Source organism: Parasteatoda tepidariorum, chromosome 4, assembly GCF_043381705.1.
Source record: "Parasteatoda tepidariorum isolate YZ-2023 chromosome 4, CAS_Ptep_4.0, whole genome shotgun sequence".
Taxonomy (NCBI): domain Eukaryota; kingdom Metazoa; phylum Arthropoda; class Arachnida; order Araneae; family Theridiidae; genus Parasteatoda; species Parasteatoda tepidariorum.
The window spans coordinates 90220444-90239970 of record NC_092207.1 but is presented as its reverse complement, the minus strand read 5'-3'; the positions used below and the strand labels follow the sequence as shown (position 1 = coordinate 90239970).

At 29.7% G+C, this 19527-nt stretch overlaps 3 protein-coding genes across 3 annotated transcripts in view; all 3 read right to left on the bottom strand.

Moving 5' to 3' along the window:
- LOC107442126 (dynein light chain roadblock) overlaps positions 1-19527 on the bottom strand; it is a 601383-nt gene that overhangs the window by 24712 nt on the left and 557144 nt on the right. The window lies entirely within an intron of this gene.
- Positions 518-6840, bottom strand: LOC107442130 (uncharacterized). Its single transcript, XM_016055604.3, has 5 exons — positions 6517-6840; positions 6045-6234; positions 4510-4594; positions 3938-3990; positions 518-2036 (listed from the first exon to the last, which is right to left on the bottom strand). Exons 1-5 carry the CDS (start codon positions 6768-6770, stop codon positions 1740-1742), a joined length of 879 nt encoding a protein of 292 aa, XP_015911090.1. The 5' UTR covers positions 6771-6840; the 3' UTR covers positions 518-1739.
- LOC107457144 (zinc finger protein 271) lies at positions 12807-15979 on the bottom strand. Its single transcript, XM_071180173.1, has 2 exons — positions 13062-15979; positions 12807-12980 (listed from the first exon to the last, which is right to left on the bottom strand). Exons 1-2 carry the CDS (start codon positions 14269-14271, stop codon positions 12952-12954), a joined length of 1239 nt encoding a protein of 412 aa, XP_071036274.1. The 5' UTR covers positions 14272-15979; the 3' UTR covers positions 12807-12951.

Genomic DNA, 19527 nt, shown 5'->3' with positions numbered 1-19527 from the left:
TAATATATTTAAAATAGTTTTTGAAAAGGGTTAATTGATATAGATTTATTCACATTGATCTTGATTACTGCAATAATTTACAATCATTATTAGTACTGTATAAGTCGACCACCTGATTCTTATAAAATTTAGAGGATTTGAAAACTTAACTTACATACCAGGACATACGATAAGTCTTGTTAATAACCCAAAAATTTGTGTAAGAGACAGTTACTAACAGTTTTCATCGCCGTTATAAAACATTAGAATTTAAACATTTTTAAATACATTGCAAACATGTACATAAGTTATGGTAGTAAAGGAAGATTTCTCTCTCTCAAAATAAAAAGGTTAAGAGATGTTCTAATACCGATTTTCAATTGTTTTGTTGTTGCCTAAAAACCAATTCAAAAAGTTCCTCAAATGATAACAGTTAATCAAACTTAATTCGTTAATATGTTATCATGAAACTCAGCTTATGAGGTACTTTGTATGCAACTGTAAAAGAATTGGGTTTCTATTATTCATACACGAAATATTAAATATAAATAAGTTTATTTTCAAGTATTTTTCCATTCTTCACAACTAACTCAAGATATATACATATATACAAAAAAAAAAATTGAGACATTTTACTAATAGGTCATATTATATTTCTTTTATGATTTCCTACTTATATTTAATACGATGTACAGAGCTTTAGTTATTTACAAGGCTTTTGAAATTAGGAGTTATGGGGAAAAAATGATACTTGTATAATAGAAGCAATTATTCTATATCAGGGTGTGTAGCCAAATTTTTGAACAAAAAATAAGCACCTCAGAAGTATTTTTTAAGCACTCAAAAAATATTTTTAAGCACCTTTTTTTAAAAAAATAAAACTAAAGAGAAAAAAAAATCAATTAGGGTATGGCACTAAGAAAAATATTTTCTTATTTCCTTTCTTCTCTAATAAAAGTTTATCTGTGAGTACAAAAAATTAACAAAATGCCAAAACTTTTTCAGACTTTAATTTTGGACGTGTGAGAACACAAAAATCATTGTGGGTTAGACAACGCGTATGCAAACACATGAGTAATTCATCCAACATATAAAATAATATACTCTTTCGTATAAAAGGATGAGGATGGTGCGCCGAAATGGATTATGGTTGATTGATTAGAGAAAATATTGAACAGAACATTGTCAAAACCATGCTTTTTTCTATAATTCGTTATGGTCATTGACATGACTAAGGGAAAAAAAATCATATTTTGGAAAAAAGAAAATTGAGCACTCTTTACGAATACCTAATGAAAAATATCTAAGGGCTTTTAAAAAAGAAAATCAAAAATAAGCACCTTTAATCACTTTTTAAAAAAGGTACGCACCCTGTAAATAAAAATGATCAATTTCTATTGTTTATATAACTTATTTTTAGTAATAAATATACTTAGTTGCCAATTGAATGGCAATAGAAAAGTATAATTTAAAAGTTTTTAATTTATTGAGACACTAATTAAATAAAATACACAACATAGAAAAGTATATCTATGTTGTGTATCTTACTTAGAGTTTCAAAACTTTTAAATTTGAACTCACAAAAATTAAAAATGATAAATAATCACAACATTTTAAAAAAGTTGTAGCTAACTTCATCTGTAATGAAGTTAACTACAAAATAAATGTAGAGTTCTTCCAACTTCTATATAATGTTTTCTGCAAAACTCACCAATCACAATAATCTGTCTAGAAATTATTAATCAACCTTGTAAGCACATTCATAAAACTATTATTTCTTGCTGAATATTTAGATTCAATGAACTTTCATCTATATTGTGTATTTTACATAACAGCTGTAACTTTTTTAGTCTTAGAAAATTTTGAATATTTAGTTCATTTTGGATTTTTTCCAAGCAATTGTTTATTTTCTCCAATTGTTGGGTATTCTCTGCCTGGAACTTGAGAGCATTTTTCAGCGTCTCCAAATCCTCCACTTCCGGTAGTTTCCTTTTTTGTTGCTTGTGCTGAGTGACTTTAGGAGTGTCACTTTTTTGTTTAGCTTGGGCCCAATTTTCCTTAAGAAAATACAAAATATTAATAATGAGACATTTTTTTTTACAAATACAATACAATGAGTAATCAAGAAGTGTAATTTTTACTAATTGCAAGTTAATATGGTTCTGGAGATTGAATAAGACTGGCTAACTTTATCTAAACTAAAAAGTTAACTTAATGAAACATCACAATAAAATGTACCAATCTATGCAAGTTGTTTCCACACTTTATCGATGAAATAAATGGACTAAAATAGTAAAAGCTGTCAAATTCCATGCAAAAATACCAAGAATAATAACACCAAAATTCTCATAAATGTACCTTTAAAATTTGATTCATTTAAAAAATCAATATTCTAGATTTTTTTATTTTCTCCAAAAATTAATGCTGTCTTTGCATGTTTAAAATACAATTATGAATCAAGTGAAAACATTGCATACTTATCATGGGTGTCACTTCAAAAAGATTTCAAGATTAAGCTTAGTTTTTGACCAACTAACATGACCTGTTATTTAATAGAATTTTTCAGAAAATTATAGCTCACTTTCCATGAGAATCATCCATATATTACATCGATGACTAATCTTAACTAAAAAACAATTTCCTTCATATTGTTAACTTATTTTTTTATAGCAAACAAATATAAAAATCACCTTGTTTATTTCTTTGCACCAATAGTTTAATTCTGACTTTTTCAAGGAGCCATTCATTAATGTTTTGTACTAGATCATTTTTTAAAAAATAATTTCAAATTAACTTTACCCAGTCTCAAAATATCAAGAAAAGAAATACAAACTCTTCAGATTTAACAATATAAATTTTATTGAAACAAGTTCAGTCACTCTCACTCTTTTATTGTGGCGCGACATCACTGACTATTTTGTAATATAAAAAACAGCAGTTTTTCTTTTTTTTTTTTTTAAATATTTTTCATTTATTTTTAACACAAAAAAAATTTCACATTTTATATGAAAAAATTTAACTTTTTTGAAAATTTAATTTAAAAAATAAATAATATTATTCTTCAGGGCTCGAAAAAACTCAGAAATTTTACCCGTTCCCGAGGACGGCTTGCCCAACAATGTACCAGTCCTCCTTTGACACTAACCCGTAGCTTCTAAATAAATAAAAATGTAATTTTCTCTCATTTATTACTAACATTTATATAAATTGCTCAATAAATTAGTAGTTACTAGGATTACATTATACAGTAAAAGAAATGCTAGGTTGCTAGTAGTAAAACGTAGTATTTCTTTTATGAAATAATTTAAATAACAAAGGTCAAGTTCTCTGGAATGTCAATTTATCCGAGGGTACTGCGTTTTCTAAATGAATCAAATATGACATTTGCCAGTTCCACAATCAAGCCAATGATTAACAGAGGTAATCATTGTCAGAGAAAACATCAATTCCACCATGATCAGTATGTTGCTGTATTTCTTACTAGATTAGAGGGTCATTTTAGAAGTGAGAAGATAAACTCTTGTAAGATAACAAAAATTTAAAATGTATCATGAACATTAACGAGAAAATGGCTGTCCGCTCGGAAGTTGGATTCGAGACATTTGTTGTCCGCGGGGAGTTTTTGACCGCCGAGAACGGGTGGAGAGGCAGTTTTTCGAGCTCTGTTATTATTATTAGAGGACAGAATTCAATCTATTTGATCTTTACTCAAGCACTGATTTCAGTCCTAAGGTTGCACCCATGACTTATGTACAGATTTGTTGTTTGAAAGATTGCTGTCCACATTCAAAATCATAGGTAGAGATTAGATAGTATAATTAATTTATATTTATTTTCTAACTATTTCTAGGAAAATAGTTTAAACCTATAAGAAAACTAAATGCATAACATTACGTGTTAACATTAAAAGCGAAAGCAGTAAAAAATAACATTTCAATGTATTTAATCTCAAACATACCTGATTTAAATCAAAACTATTTGAAAGAGGCAGGGCAGGGACATCTAAATTATCTAGAAGAAAGAAATAGACAGTTTACTATAGGGAAAACGTCTGCTAAAGAAAGAACAGCTCTAAGTAATTGAATATCACCCTATCTTCATTAACAACACCTCAACAGCTTAGTAAAATGCAGTGGAAGGCAAAATTTAATACAAATGTATAAGTTCTTTCCAATTGACCATTACACCAGACATATTAGTTATAAAAATTTAAAAAAAATTGAATAACTCAAAATTTTCATAAGGTAGGGTCACTGTTTTTGGAGACCTGATCAAGATTTACAGATACAACATAAGAAACATTGGTACTCCTATGGGCCTGAGAAAGAAATAAGTTCAAAATCAAAATAGCTTATTATACCAATATGTTTAAAACTTTCCTGTTTGTTTTGATGTTGTAGAAATAAATGGATATAAAAGTAACAAAAATGTTTGTGTCTTATGACTATTTAGTCTGAAGAATACAGAACATGGTTTTGAAACCAATTGAGCTCAGAAAATGCAGGTAATATGAAAATATATATGTATTACCATTCTCTCTGCTGTCTGCTACATCTACATTTTCTTTGTAAGATGTTTCAACCACATCCGAACCATTATTACACACTGCTCTTCTCTATAAAGAAAAAACTATGACAATTATTATGAATTCTAGGTCAAAACAAATAATTCGAATCATTACCAACACACTTATTTTAAACATCAATTGTTTCAAAATTAATAGCAATTTCTAACATTTAGGATTCATGCAAACAAGCATTAGTATACACTTTAAATCTATTATGAATCTTAAAACTTTGGCACCTGTTAGAAATTTTGTTATAGAAACAGTAATATAGAATTTCAAATTTTGTGAAGCATTCAACATTTACTTAAACGAAATGTAAAATACTTTTTTTTTAAAAATTAAAAAAAATAACAAAACAATTGTTTTTAAAATGCTTATATTAATTAGTTTGATCACAGAGCAATTGAAAACTTTATTAACTACTTACATATTGATAATATCAAAGTTAACTGATAGACAAAGCTATTCTGTTTATATTAATATAAAAGTAAGGTACATACCATGGGTTTAATTTGAAATTCCCTTACGCTATCAAAACAAACACCTTAAAATTTCATCTATCCTTAATAATAGTGCTATAATTCTAATTACAATTTCATTTAGAAACTTGCCATTAGGAGTGCACTCTATACGGCAATTGTTGTGTACTTAAATTTCAGTCGCTTTGAATTTTGATAAGAGTTTTCACATCTTACCACTTAACTGCTGGTGCAAATGAAATTTATAATTCCAACAATTTCGTCTTACACATTTTTTATATCTTTCGTCGATTTAATTCTCAAATTATCTAAATTGGAGTATTTTTTTTATCCTCTAATTCTTCTACTGTTGTGAAAATTTGTTCTTAGGAAAAATTGGTGTCATATTTATCATTAAAAGCTAATTATTGTTTTAGTTTTAAAATATTACTAAAAAATTAGACTAAAAAATTATATGGATTATAAATATGATGTGTCAATTATAAATATGATTGATAAAATATTTCCGTTATTTTGCCAACTTTTAGCTACAGCCACTTTATAGAAACTAATCCAAGCATGACTAAATAACTAAAAACAGATCACACTATATCAAAGCAAAAGAATAGCTTGAGCAGCAACAATAAGTTTAAATAGATTGACCTCTGTACATCACTGCGAGTAGCAATATAATTTTTAAACTTTACAAAGAACATTAATGTTGGAAAATGGGGATAACTGACATAGATGCGAAAGGGGGAGATTTCCGTATCGTGATCTGTGGCAGAAAAATCGCCAAGTCTTGGAAACTTCCAGGCAGTGGCCTGCAAGAAACTAATAAAAAAACATCCCAGAAAGGGACCAACTTGAAAGGAATAACTCACAGCCACCCCAGGGCAAACATCTACAGTTTTTTTTTTTTTAAATTTACAAGTTTAAAATCTATTTGGCACAGATCTACAGATCACGATACGGAAATATATCCGGCAAAATTACTAAGCATAATCTTCAGTTGTATGAAATGAAACAAAAATACATACCTCTACATTCCTACATTTTTGGACTTTCTCTTGATATTTTGCAGATAGCTTACGTTTTTTAGGCAGAGAAGGGAACAAAGCTTTGGGGACAGAATGTGCATGACTCACATTCATTGATTTTATCTCCAAAGATTGTTTATCTGGAGACAGCAACACACGAATATATGCTGGACAATTTTGGCGAAAGGTTCTGAAAAATAAAAAATTAAGTAAACTACATAGAGAAAAAATTCATAAACTGAACTCTGTAAGCTTGCAAACACAATATTAAACAAAGGAAGTAGCAGAGCAGTATACACCCAAAACAAGGCTGGTAAAATCAAACAATGGTAAATATACCTACTTGTTTTTCTCATAGTGGAAATATGAACGATATTGGATAACACACTGAATATCAGTGACGCAGCCAAGATTTTGGGAAGAACACAAATATAAGTTTCGAAATTAATTAGATAATACGAAATTTATTTACTTAGATTGGCGACTGCCATCCGAATTTCTTTTTTTATGAACTCTTCCACCAGCAATACATGCGTATTTTAATAAGTAATATTTCAATTCTGGTCGAGCCTTGTCTATACTTTTAGATTTCTTTGAAGCACTTCCTAAAGTTTTCGCTTCTCTTTTCCAGAAGGTCACTTTGTTTTCGTTCTCAAATTCATTCATAGCTTTTTCTAACTCTTCATATGAAGAGAATCGAGATCCTACAGAAATTATGTTCGCCATTATCTCATGTTTATTATGGATTTCACTTACGTCTGTACGTGCAACCGGTTGAGCAAGTGCGCATGCGCTGGAAATGCTTGGGCTGAATTTGAACATTTATTATAACATTTTTTTTAAAAATAACATTACTTAAAAAAAGTTACTTTAAGAACTTTATAAGTTACTTTTTTTACTTTAGAAGAAAGTAAATGGTTTTTAAAAAAAGATGCGTCTAAAGTAACTCAGCGAACGGGAGGAATTAAACCAAAGCTTCCTATCTAGAAAAGTGTTACAAAGGCGTTTTAATTTGAATTACATTTTTAAAAAATTGTTTTTCTTTGATGTTTCTATCGTATATATAGTTTAAATATATATGCAGTGTATAACAGTTGCATCCTCCCCTTTGAGAAAATTTTTGTGGGTACCTTTCAGCATGATATAAAATTGAGGAATGATAAAATAAATATTGAAACTACTTTTTTTTTAATAACTTTTGAAGTAAATTCGTTTTTCTTTATTTATACTTAGGGTGACCAGACGTCCCCGATTTCCGGGGATTGTCCCCGGCGAGGACCTCGTGTCCCCGGTCGGTTTGCGTCCCCGGTTTTGTCCCCGGTTATAAAATTGAAAAATTTTGTGTAAAATATTTGATAAAAATATGTTATATGTAATTTTTATTTTCTCAAAAATTTTCATACAAATTAATGTAAGCATTGAAAATTAAATGTAAACTAGTTTTTAAGAACACACTATAACTTATACTACAGAAATTTTGGAACACATAACTTTAATATCTAGTTATGTTTACATTTTTACTAGGCTGTACGCCAGACATGTTTATATAAGAAAAGAAGTTTAAAACAAGACGTAACATGAATATTAGTTGCTGCTTTTAAAACAATTAATATCTTGGGTTACATAAACTGCCAATATTAGCTAATTTCCACTAAAAACAACAACAATTACTACATTTCCGTTTTATTTTAGAAAAATAACTAAAACATTTTATAATCAGGTAAACATTTTATAAATATCTAACCAATAAAGTATAAAACCATTTTTTATGAAATTGTTATTATTATCACTTACGACTAATTAATTTTTATAAATTCTAATTATTCTACATTTTGAAAACCTCATAATTTGTTATCGTAATAGATATTTAGAAAAATATTTTTATTTCTTTAAAATAGATGTCAATATGGCAACATAAACAAAAAAAAGAAAATGTCATTATTTGGATGATTGGAAAAACGAGTTTCCATTTATTGAACCGAATCCTAATAATTCTTCCAAAGTAAAATGTACAATGTGTAGAGCAACGTTTTCAGTTGGAAGTGGAGGACGAACAGCTATAGCAGATCACATTCTTACAATTAAACACAAAGAAGCTTTGGCAGCAAAAACAAAAACGAAATCCGTCAAACAGTTTTTTCGTAAGCTGGAACCATCCAAAGAAGAGTTTGACTTAGCAACATATGAAGGAACGCTTGCATTTCACACCATTCGTCACAACCAATCGTTTCGCAGCATGGACTGTACTTCAAATTTACAGAAGAAATTTGTAGACAAGAAATTTTCTTGTGCCCGAACAAAATGCGAAGCTATCGCTGTCAATGTTTTTTCTCCGTGGGCATTTCTTGAATTGAAGAAAGATTTACAGTCTGTTCAATTTGTAACAATATCTTACGATACTTCCAATCACAATCATGTAAAATTACTTCCTATTTTAGTGCGGTATTTTCAGTGGGACTGTGCTAAAGATCCAATTAATAATAAACTTGTATCACTAAACGAAATTAAAGGAGAAACTGTAAAGATTTTATCTTCAGAAATATTAAACGCACTATTCGAGTTCCAATTGAAGGATAAAATGGCTGGTTTGTCTGCGGATAATACTAACACTAATTTTGGAGGATTGTTAAGAAGAGGAACAGAAAATGTTCATACTAAACTTCAAACTGAGTTAGGAAGAGATATTTTTGGTTTTGGGTGTAATGCGCATATTATACATAATGGCGCTAAAACTGCTTTTGATTGTTTGCCTGTAGATATTGAAGTTATGGTATCTAAACTTTTTAGTTATTTTAAAATTTACACAGTCCGAATTGAAAGACTGAAAGAATTTTGTGAGTATGCTGACCAAGAATATCATAAAATTTTAGGACACATTCATGTTAGGTGGTTGACATTACTTCCTGCTGCAGAAAGAATTCTTAAAATTTATTTATCTCTTAAAGAATTTATGTTGTCTGAAAAAAAGTGCCCAAAAATCTTGAAGAATTATTTTGAGAGTGAAACAACCGAGTTATGGTTGTTTTTTGCGCATTCGCATGCTGCAATTTTTAATCAAAGCATCTTGAAAATTGAAAGCGATGACAAATGTGTTATTGAATCTGGAGCGGTTGTCAAGGATTTGATATTTAAATTGAAAGCACGAAAGAATGCCAAATTTGTTCCACTTGTTGTAAAACCTGAATTGACTAAATTGATTGCTGAGAATATCATTACTGAAGATTCTTATTTAGAAACGTCGAAAGAATTCTATGAAGCTGCGATTTCATATTTAGAAGCTTGGAACGATAACAACGATGATATGTCTGATTTGAAGTGCCTTCTTTTAGATTGTAAGCCTTCACGGTCTGAATTCGACGAGGCAGTTCTGTCTCTCTCTTCAAAATGTGCAATTTTGAATGTTAATTCCGACGATTTATTTGACGAGTTTACTTATCTTGAAGGTTATTTGGATTCAAAAGACGATAAATGGTACCAATCCGTACACATAACAGACAAATGGCGCGAAATAAACAATTATTTTCAAAAAAACAATATACCATTTACAAATATCAAAAGAATTGTTGAGCTTGCAATGTGCTGGCCAAGCATCAATGCGCCTGTAGAACGGGTATTTTCGCTCATAAATAACTATTGGACTAATGAAAAATCGCGAATGGATGTGAATACAGTGAAAACGGTTTTATCTGTACTGATTAATTTTGATTTTTCATGTGACATATTTTCTCAATTACTTGAAAAAAATCCTGAAATTTTAAAGAAGATTCATGCTTCAGAAAAATGTTATGATCACGATTTTAACGATATAATTTGTATACTAAATTATAAAAAAAATGTAAACGAAAAAAAAATATTTTTTAAGATAAATGATCAAATTTTTTTTTCCAATTTTTTCTGTCGATAAAATTGGGGGGGGGGTAGAGATGAGTGTCCCCGGCATTGCCCGAAAAAATCTGGTCACCCTATTTATACTGGTTCATTTTTACCAATATTTGTCTATTTATAAAAGTCTGAACTGTTTTGAAAGTTTTCCTTTCATGAGTATATCCCAATTAGAGGGAATGGAATAAATAACCTGGAATTATAAGTTTTTAGGTAAATAAAAAAAAATTTAAAAATTTTTTTTATTATCTTCTAAAAAATTTCCTTGAATTTTTTTTTTGAAGTAATGTAAATAATGCTAAACCCCTATCATTTTTTTATTTTAACTTTTATAATTTTTTCTTCTAGATAAAATTAATTAATTATTTTTTAACTCAAAACCCTTCAGCATAATGAAATAAAATTGAGAAATGAAAAAATAAATGTCTAAATTACTTTTTTTTCAATAACATTTGAAGTAAATTCATTTTTCTTTATTTATACTGGTTCATTTCTACTAATATTTGTTTACATATTAAAGTCTGAACTGTTTTGAAAGTTTCCATTTAATGAGTTGATCGCAATTAGAGGGAATGGAATGAATGGTATATGATCTGGAATTATAATTTTTTTAAACAATTCTTTTTTATTATCATCTTCTAAAATATTTTTTGGAATTTTTTGTTGTTGAAAGAAATGTAAATAATGCTAAACCCCCATTTTTTAACTTAACTTTCATAACTCTTTCTTCTAGAAATTTTTTTTTATTTTTTATCTCAAAACCCTTCAGCATAATGAAATAAAATTGAGAAATGAAAAAAAATAATGTTGGAACTACTTTTTTTTCAATAACTTTTGAAGTAAATTCATTTTTCTTATTTATATTTGTCTATATATAAAAGGCTGAACTGTTTTGAAAGTTTTCATTAAAAGAGTTGATCCCAATTACAGGGAATGGAGTGAATGGTATATGACCTGAAATTTATAAGTTTTTAGGTAAATAAAATTTAAAAATTTTTTTTTTTTTAAAATATCAAAAAAATATTAATTTCTGAAATATTTTTTTGATTTTTTTTTGTTTTTTGAAAGAAATGTAAATAATGATCATTCCCCCTTTCATTTTTTTTTAACTGATAATTTTTTCTTCCAGGTAAAATTAATTATTTTTCAACAAAAACCTGTACACCACTGCTCTCTAAAAATAAAATCCTTTCATTTTTAAGAATAAAAAAAGATAGAAAGAAAGAGATCTGAACAACATTTCATAAACATTTTAATTCAGTAAAATGAATTATTCATTCAGAGAAGCTTATCAAACAGAAAAACAATTTTATAGAATTAAATTATAATTTAGTAACTGTAAAATGGTCTTTACGGCAGTATAATGCAGTACTTGTGATTCCCCCCCTCCCATCACGTTTGATGGCTTTGCACCAAGTTTGTCTAATTCTCCTCTTGGTACACTAAAAAATAATTTAATTAGTGCGTTTATCGTAGCATTATTGCAACATGGTACAATGCAACACTTGTAGTTTTAGCTTGGAGCCATTTTTCAGAATTCATACTCGGCGCACATGCTTTCGAAACATGATGGGAGTTGTGGTTGACTGTGACGTCATCAGAGCAGATGGGAAACCTAGCAGCGATTTAGGGGGAGGGGCTAATCAAGCGATTTTTATTATTAATAAAAAAAATAACTAGTTATCGCACTGGTCTGAAATTGGTGTCTATCTTCATAAAATGGCATGTTTCATTTTAAAACAGAAAAAAAAAAGCATGCAGGCACCTCACCCGAGTACAAAAGTTAGGTTATTCAACCTTACGAATTCAACTTTTCATACGTCGCATCATGTACAATAATAAATCACACCATAATAAACACGACGGTGAACAACTAGAATGCTATTTTGTGAGAATATTTTATTACACACACACACACAAAAAAAAATTACATTATGCAAATCAAAAATTACAATAAACCTGGTTGCTCATAGTAACTTTTGGATACTATGAGCAACCAGAAAGATGTCAATTTTACAAAAATATTTCATTGCACACACAACAAAAAAATAGATTTAACATTAGGAACATGATTGCTAAAAAAGTTGAGCATCCTTACTTTACATAAAATGTGTGAATAAATCACTTCACATGAACATCATTATAATAGCATAAAAAATTCTTAAAAAATAAAATGAAATAAATTTTAAAGAATGTCTTTTACAAATTTATATAATTTCATTAAAAAACTTGCAAATGCAATTTTGAAGTAAGTGCATTTTATTTTAATTTTCTATAAACAAAAAAAATAGAAATATATTTCGTACAAGATATGGAAACTGTACTAAAAATAATTATCTTTAAAAAATATCTTTGAAATATTTTTTATACTTATTTTCTTTATCTATTATGTTATAATACACAGTATAAGTATAAAATAAAAAAGTGAAGTGCATTTTATTCTAACCGCTTATAGAAAAATAGAAATATTTATAACAACATATTGAAAATGTGCTTAACCATTATAAGAAAAGAACTAAAAAGTAATATCACACAGTTATACATAAAGACCTCATGAATTTTTTTTTAATGAACTGGGCATTTAAAAAGGAAATTAAAATCATTTGTATATTTCCTTATTAAATTTAATTATTTAGTAATATAGTTTTGGAATTTAAAAAAAAAACCTAATTATGATCTACTAATTTCGATTAATTTTTAAGAGTTTGAGTAATCTTGTGAATTCTTCAAATTTTTGGTTGAATATACACTCTAAAACGTTCAAATGTGATTAAAAAAATTCATGATTAGTAAATATTTAAATGACTTGCCTTGAAGAACAAGAAACTGATATTATGAAGCAATCTTTACTACTTTATATGTTTCATAATCCAACTAAATAATACTTCTCACCGGTATGAACACGATCATGTCTAGTGAGATTACCTTTTAGTGAAACACTCTTATTACATATACTATAAGAAAAAAGCTTCTCACCAGTATGAACATGACTGTGTTCTTTCAGATTAATTTTTGTGAAAAACTCTTATATACTATAAGAAAAAGGCTTCTCACCTGTATGAACACGATTGTGTCTGGTCAGATTACTTTTTTGTGAAAAACTCTTATTACATATACTACAATAAGGCTTCTCACCAGTATGAACACGACCGTGTGCATCGAGATCACTTCTTTGTGAAAAACTCTTATTACATATACTACAAGAATAAGGTTTCTCCCCAGTATGAACAAGACTGTGTTTATTCAGAATCCTTCTTTCTGAAAAACTTAAATTACAAATAATACAAGAAAAAGGCTTCTCACCTGTATGAACACGATTGTGTCTGGTCAGATTACTTTTTTGTGAAAAACTCTTATTACACATACTACAAGAATAAGGCCTCTCACCAGTATGAACACGACCGTGTGCATTGAGATCACTTCTTTGTGAAAAACTCTTATTACATATACTACAAGAATAAGGTTTCTCCCCAGTATGAACAAGATTGTGTTTATTCAGAATCCATCTTGCTGAAAAACTTAAATTACAAATAATACAAGAATAAGGTTTCTCACCAGTATGAACACGACTGTGAATTGTCAGACTACTTTTTTGTGAAAAACTCTTATTACATATACTACAAGAATAAGGCTTCTCACCAGTATGAACACGACCGTGTGTATTGAGATCACCTTTTTGTGAAAAACTCTTATTACATATACTACAAGAAAAAGGCTTCTCCCGGGTATGAACACGCCTGTGTTGGGTCAAATTTGCTTTTGCTGAAAAATCTTGATTACATATATTACAAGAATAAGGCTTCTCACCAGTATGAACGAGACAGTGGCGTGACAGATTACCTTTTTGTGAAAAAATCTTATTACATATACTACAAGAATAAGGCTTTTCACCTGTATGAACACGACTGTGACTGGTCAGATTACTTTTAAGTAAAAAACTCTTATTACAATCACTGCAAGAAAAAAGATTCTCACCAGTATGAACACGATTGTGTGTAGTGAGATGACCTTTCAGTGAAAATTTTTTATTACATATACTACAAGAATAAGGTTTCTCACTGGTATGAAGACGACCATGAGTAGTGAGAACACTTTTTTGTGAAAAACTTTTATAACATATACTACAAGAATAAGGCTTCTCACCAGTATGAACACGACTGTGTCTGTTCAAATTACTTTTTAGTGAAAAAGTTTTATTACATTTACTACAAGAATAAAGCTTGTTACCAGAATGAACAAGACTGTGTTGTGTCAGATTTCCTTTTTGTGAAAAACTCTTTTTACATATACTACAAGAATGAGGCTTATCACCAGTATGAACAAAACTGTGTTTATTCATAATCATTCATTGAGAATATCTTATTACCTATACTACAAGAAAAAGGCTTCTCACCAGTATTAATTTTACAGTGTTTAGTCACACTTTTTTCCTGAAAACCTCTTGTTAGAATAACAAGAATAAGGTTTACTTACAGAATGATACTTATTCTGAATTAAATTAAGCCTTTAAAAACATGTGGTGCAAAAAAGAGCATGCTGTATCACGTCATTTACTTTGACTAAATTTTTAATTAAGTAAAATATAATAATGAAGAAATATGATTTATTAATAGGTGCATCTGTGAAAGCATTAATTTAAATTATATTCAGATGTAAAATTTTTTTATTTTTCGTGGACTACTTTAATATTTCTCTTTTGTGGAACATACCAAGATACAAATCTATATTAAATTATTTTACTTTATGATATTAACTAATACGAGCTTGAAACTATCAAATTTGATTTCATTAGTATTTTATCCACAAAGGCACAGCAGAAATATAGTTCATTATAAACCAAGGCAACAAAAAATTTTTTCACTTTCACAGACACTTTTTTGAAATTATCTATAAGACATAAAAAAAAAACTTTGATTTCCAATTTTTAAAGCAATGTTCTATCATGCACAAGAAAAGCAAACTCTTATTCACTAACATAAATGCGAGAAAGTCAACTAAGTTTAATTTTATTTACGAGTATTAAATTGCAAACTGAATACAGAAAATATTTTCTCAGTATGAACAGGAAAATCACAATTTAAATTTCTTGAGTGTAAATATATGTTTTACACATATGTTTTATGAAAGTGACACACTGCTTAATTATCTACAACTGTAATCATTAATCTGAAATTTTATTTATAACTGTTTAATAATGCAATGCATGAAAAGTTCGTTTAAAGTGTTACTTAAACCAAATTATTCTTGATTAATTTATCACAATGAGTGCTTAAATAAATTATTTCCATATTATGAACACAAAACAATGAAATGCACCAATTCTTTTAGTATAATTTTTTAGAACAGAAGTAAAATTTTTTATAACAATGAAGTATAATGATAAACTACAATTGGAAACTTATCAACACAAACATTAAATTTCCATGTATGAAAATAATTTTCCGTTAAAACATCATTGCAACTATGTCACACATTGCACAGAGACTATTTGCTGTTAGTGTTGCTACATAGAATGAGATTGCCTTTATTAATATTTCTTTTAGCCATGGAGAATTTTCACACAATGATTGAATAGTTTATTGATTATATAAATCGTTCAGAACATACAATATTTTTTTAAAAAAATATTTATGCACGCTCAATAAGAATTTTATTAACTGTCAGCAAAAAGATATTTTATCATTCACATCGATTTCTTTTCCGTATAAAGAAGATAATCTATGAATTAGATCTGCATGGAAATAACCTTTTTAAAACGCTTTCTATATTGTTCCTATTACTGCGAGGGTAATTCACATAACATATGTGATATTATGAATACGCAGGCTTATAAATTTGATTCAAGAAGTTGCAAATCAAAAACAATTTTTTTAAAACTTTTCTTTACACAAATATGGTTAATTAATGCATTCTTCGGTCTAAGTAAGACATTTTGTTTTAATATAGTTTATCTCTCAATTTTTTCACAAATAAGCAAATATATCCAGCGAGTATGGTAAAGTGCGGCGAGCATGTAACCGGTAAGATTTGTTTACGTTATCGGTTGCCTACTTCTAGTCATCTGATCTCCATCTCCAGGATCTTGGGACATTTTTTGACCAGTAGAGGACGCTACTTTTTCCTATCAGCCTATCCTTTTTTTTCAGAGAGTATTCCTACTGCATTGTAGAAAATCGCATATCGATTCCGAAGATGCCACAGAGAAAATGATCAGTATCTGAAATAGAACTTTTAGTTTCAGTTTAGATTCCTCACCTGCAAGTGTTGCATCGAAACGCACCTTCTGTATTCTAAATTTTAAATGTTCTAAATTATTAATAAATTGTGCTTGTTAAATCTCAAGTAGCACCTAATACAGATGGTGTTTTCTACACTAGGAAACACTGCGAGCTTCATACCGCCTATACTTCCGGGTTACTGTTTCCGGTGTATTTTAAAGCCATTTGGCTCAAAACGTGATCATTGTTTTTTGAGATTCCTGCAAACGTAGTATTTGATTACTTATTACTTGTGCTTACAATGCTAACAATACTTGTGTTTACAATGCTAACGGTTCTAACACTAAAGGTCTGGTTTCTTAGGACAAGCGCCTTATCTGGGCGTCAGCGGGACATCAACGTCACGCTGACGCCAACAAAATACTGGTTTGTTAGCTCAAGGCCTGGTTTCTTAGAACTAACGCCTTATCTGGGCGTCAGCGGAAAGTTGACGTAGATCTGACGCCAAAAAAAATACTTTTTTGTTAGCTCAGCATGAGCAGTCGGTCCAACGCAGACATTATCTCTCTCATTGCGCATGCGTTAATAACGTAAACAAATATTTATTTTGAATTTGTATTGATTTTGTTATTGTCGACCAGTGTTTTAGAGAACAAATAATGACTTTGTCCAAGAAAAAACACATTATAGCTGAGCTAAATGAAGAGTGCTATGTTTAATGAAGAAGCTATGTTTAATGTCAAAATCAAAATCTTGGCTGATTTCAATGTGCTGTTGGATGTTGTCTGCCATTGCTTCTGTGGTTAACGTCACGTTGTAATCCAACTGCAGTTGAGTTGGACGGTAATTGTAGTTCAAGATGAGCGTACGATGACGTATACTATCAAACTCACAAATGGACCAATCAGAGGTTAGCGCTGATTTCCAGCTGACTGCGTCCTGTCCTAAGAAACCAGGCCTTAACGTATAAGATAGCGCACAGCTTGAAAAAAGAACAAACAGTAATAAACAAATGGAAAGAGGCCAAATTAGGACGGTTAAAAAAGAGAGTTATTCAAAATCTATCAACCATGTCACCTTTTTTAACACTATATCCATAAATAACTTAAACAAATTTTCTCTTCAAACTCACAATAATGACTTAATAACATTAATATCTTAGAAAATACGGCAGATTTGCGATCAGAAATTATCTAATTTACTTCTTTTATTGCAAATAAAATTGTCCGTTTGAAAATATCGCCTCGCAGAATGAACAGTAGTAAGCAGTTGCAAACTTTCAAACCGGAACTGGAGCAGGCATTGAGCTCGAGATAGTTATTGTTTACATTTATATTGAAAACATCATCTATTAGATAACATCAGAAAATTAGTAAAATCTAACGTTATCTTGCTCAACTTCTAGTATTAGAAAGATACAGGAGGTCGCTGCTTGCTCTGCATTATTACTATTATTATTATTATTTCAGTGGCAGGCAGTGAACTTTCGTTCTTCACCTTGGAAGATGCCCAGTGGGCACCTGTGAACCAAGGTCACGATGGTGAGCAACATTACCCACTCCACACTGCCATAGATACCCATTCATAGGGTGGGTCACATTCACACATCACACAACAGAGAACAACACACAGAGAGAGAAACATCCATGCCCTGAGCGGGAATTGAACCCGCAGTTCCTGGCTTCACAGTCAGGCACGCTGACCGCTCGGCCATCTGGCTGGCTCTCTGCGTTATATAATATTAGATTCTGTGCAAACTATTATCATGTAGCTTTCGCCGTAATATTATTTTGCATTAATTTTGATGCTATATAATATTAGATTTTTTATTTTCAGATATTATCCTGCGTTGCTTTTTATTTTTGGAGTAAGAAAGAGGAAGATTTGGATGGTAGAAGAATAATTCGGCGATATAATTTTATTTAATTTTCTGTACTGCTGTGAAGCAGTTAAACATAGAACAATAGTTTTATCATGTCATTCCATGCATTGTTTACTTAGCAATACGGCAATACTAAATAAGATTATTTTAGCGAACTCTGCTACCATCCATTTTCCTCCCTCTTACTCCAAAGTATATCCTATGTTCAAAAGATTTTTTTGAATATTTCAAATTTATTTAAAAAATAATACTATATCACAGCTTTTATTGATATTTTTTTCCTTTCTTCATACAATGGGTTTACTAACAAATTTTATATCATTATTAATTTTCAAGTCTTTAATTTTAAAATGCACTCTTAATTTTTTTCAGAAATGAGGTTATTTTATCTTTTCTCAGAATCAGAAATTGTTTCTTTTCGAAATTTTCCCATCAGAAGAATCTTAGATAATCACGGTTTTCTTTTGCTATGTAAATAATAAATAAGAAAACTTTTTTATAGTCATATACAGCACCAATACGATTTATTTGAAATCGCATCAACAGTGGTGGTATTTCTTCTAATAAATTGGGCCCATTTTCCAGACAGTCGTTTAAAGAAGGGGAGTCTTTCTCCCTTGAATATGCATCAAATATTGGCCTTACTCGAGTTGTAGAATGTTCTTTAAAAACTACTCTGTATGGCAGGTGACGAGAAACGTTTTTAATTTCAGAGTGTGGAACTAATTCACATCTTCCTTCAATTTTGAGCTCGTTTTAAGTTGAAAGGCATCTTGCCTCAACAACTGACTTGTTTTCCCGTAGAGAGTGTTCAGCTCCTAATCATGGTAAATGAACTTCATATCGTCCCATTTTATTCGTCGAAACTGTTATTTGAAAATAATTGAAAGCGGCAATCTCTAATTTTTTTCTCGGCCTCGTCTCAACGGGATCTCTTATGCCTAAAATGTCAATGTCCCACAGTTCAGATACGCTGCAGGTTTGAAATAGAAGTGAGTTTATGGTGAGTGATGTTAATCCATTTCCTTTCTCTTCTTAAACTCTTGCTTCACGTAACAATCCACCCTAATTTAGTTTCGTTTTCGCTAGTTTAGTTTACCACATCTCCGTTAATGCTTCTTTCCAGTGAAGAGTTTGCGGCCATGTCAGCTCCAATGAGTAATTCAGTTTTTGGTTGAAATTCGCCGTAATCTGTTATCCAAATTTTTAATTTTTTCAACTCTTTTTCTCTAACCTCTTTTTGCAGTCTTAGCAGCTTTCTAAATATTACGCTTTAATCTAATACTGGGATAGTACAATTGTAATTATTATTTAAACTAGCAACAGTTATACTAAAGCATTTATAAGATTTATTCTGTTCAGTGGATATTCCGTACAAAATATGGATAAAATCTTTTAAGCCTTTTGAGACATTACCCATATTATTGGCCGTCTCTTTCAGAATATAAGATTGCTGAGAGCCACTGTCCATAATTGCAAGTACAATTTGTTCTTTTAAGCT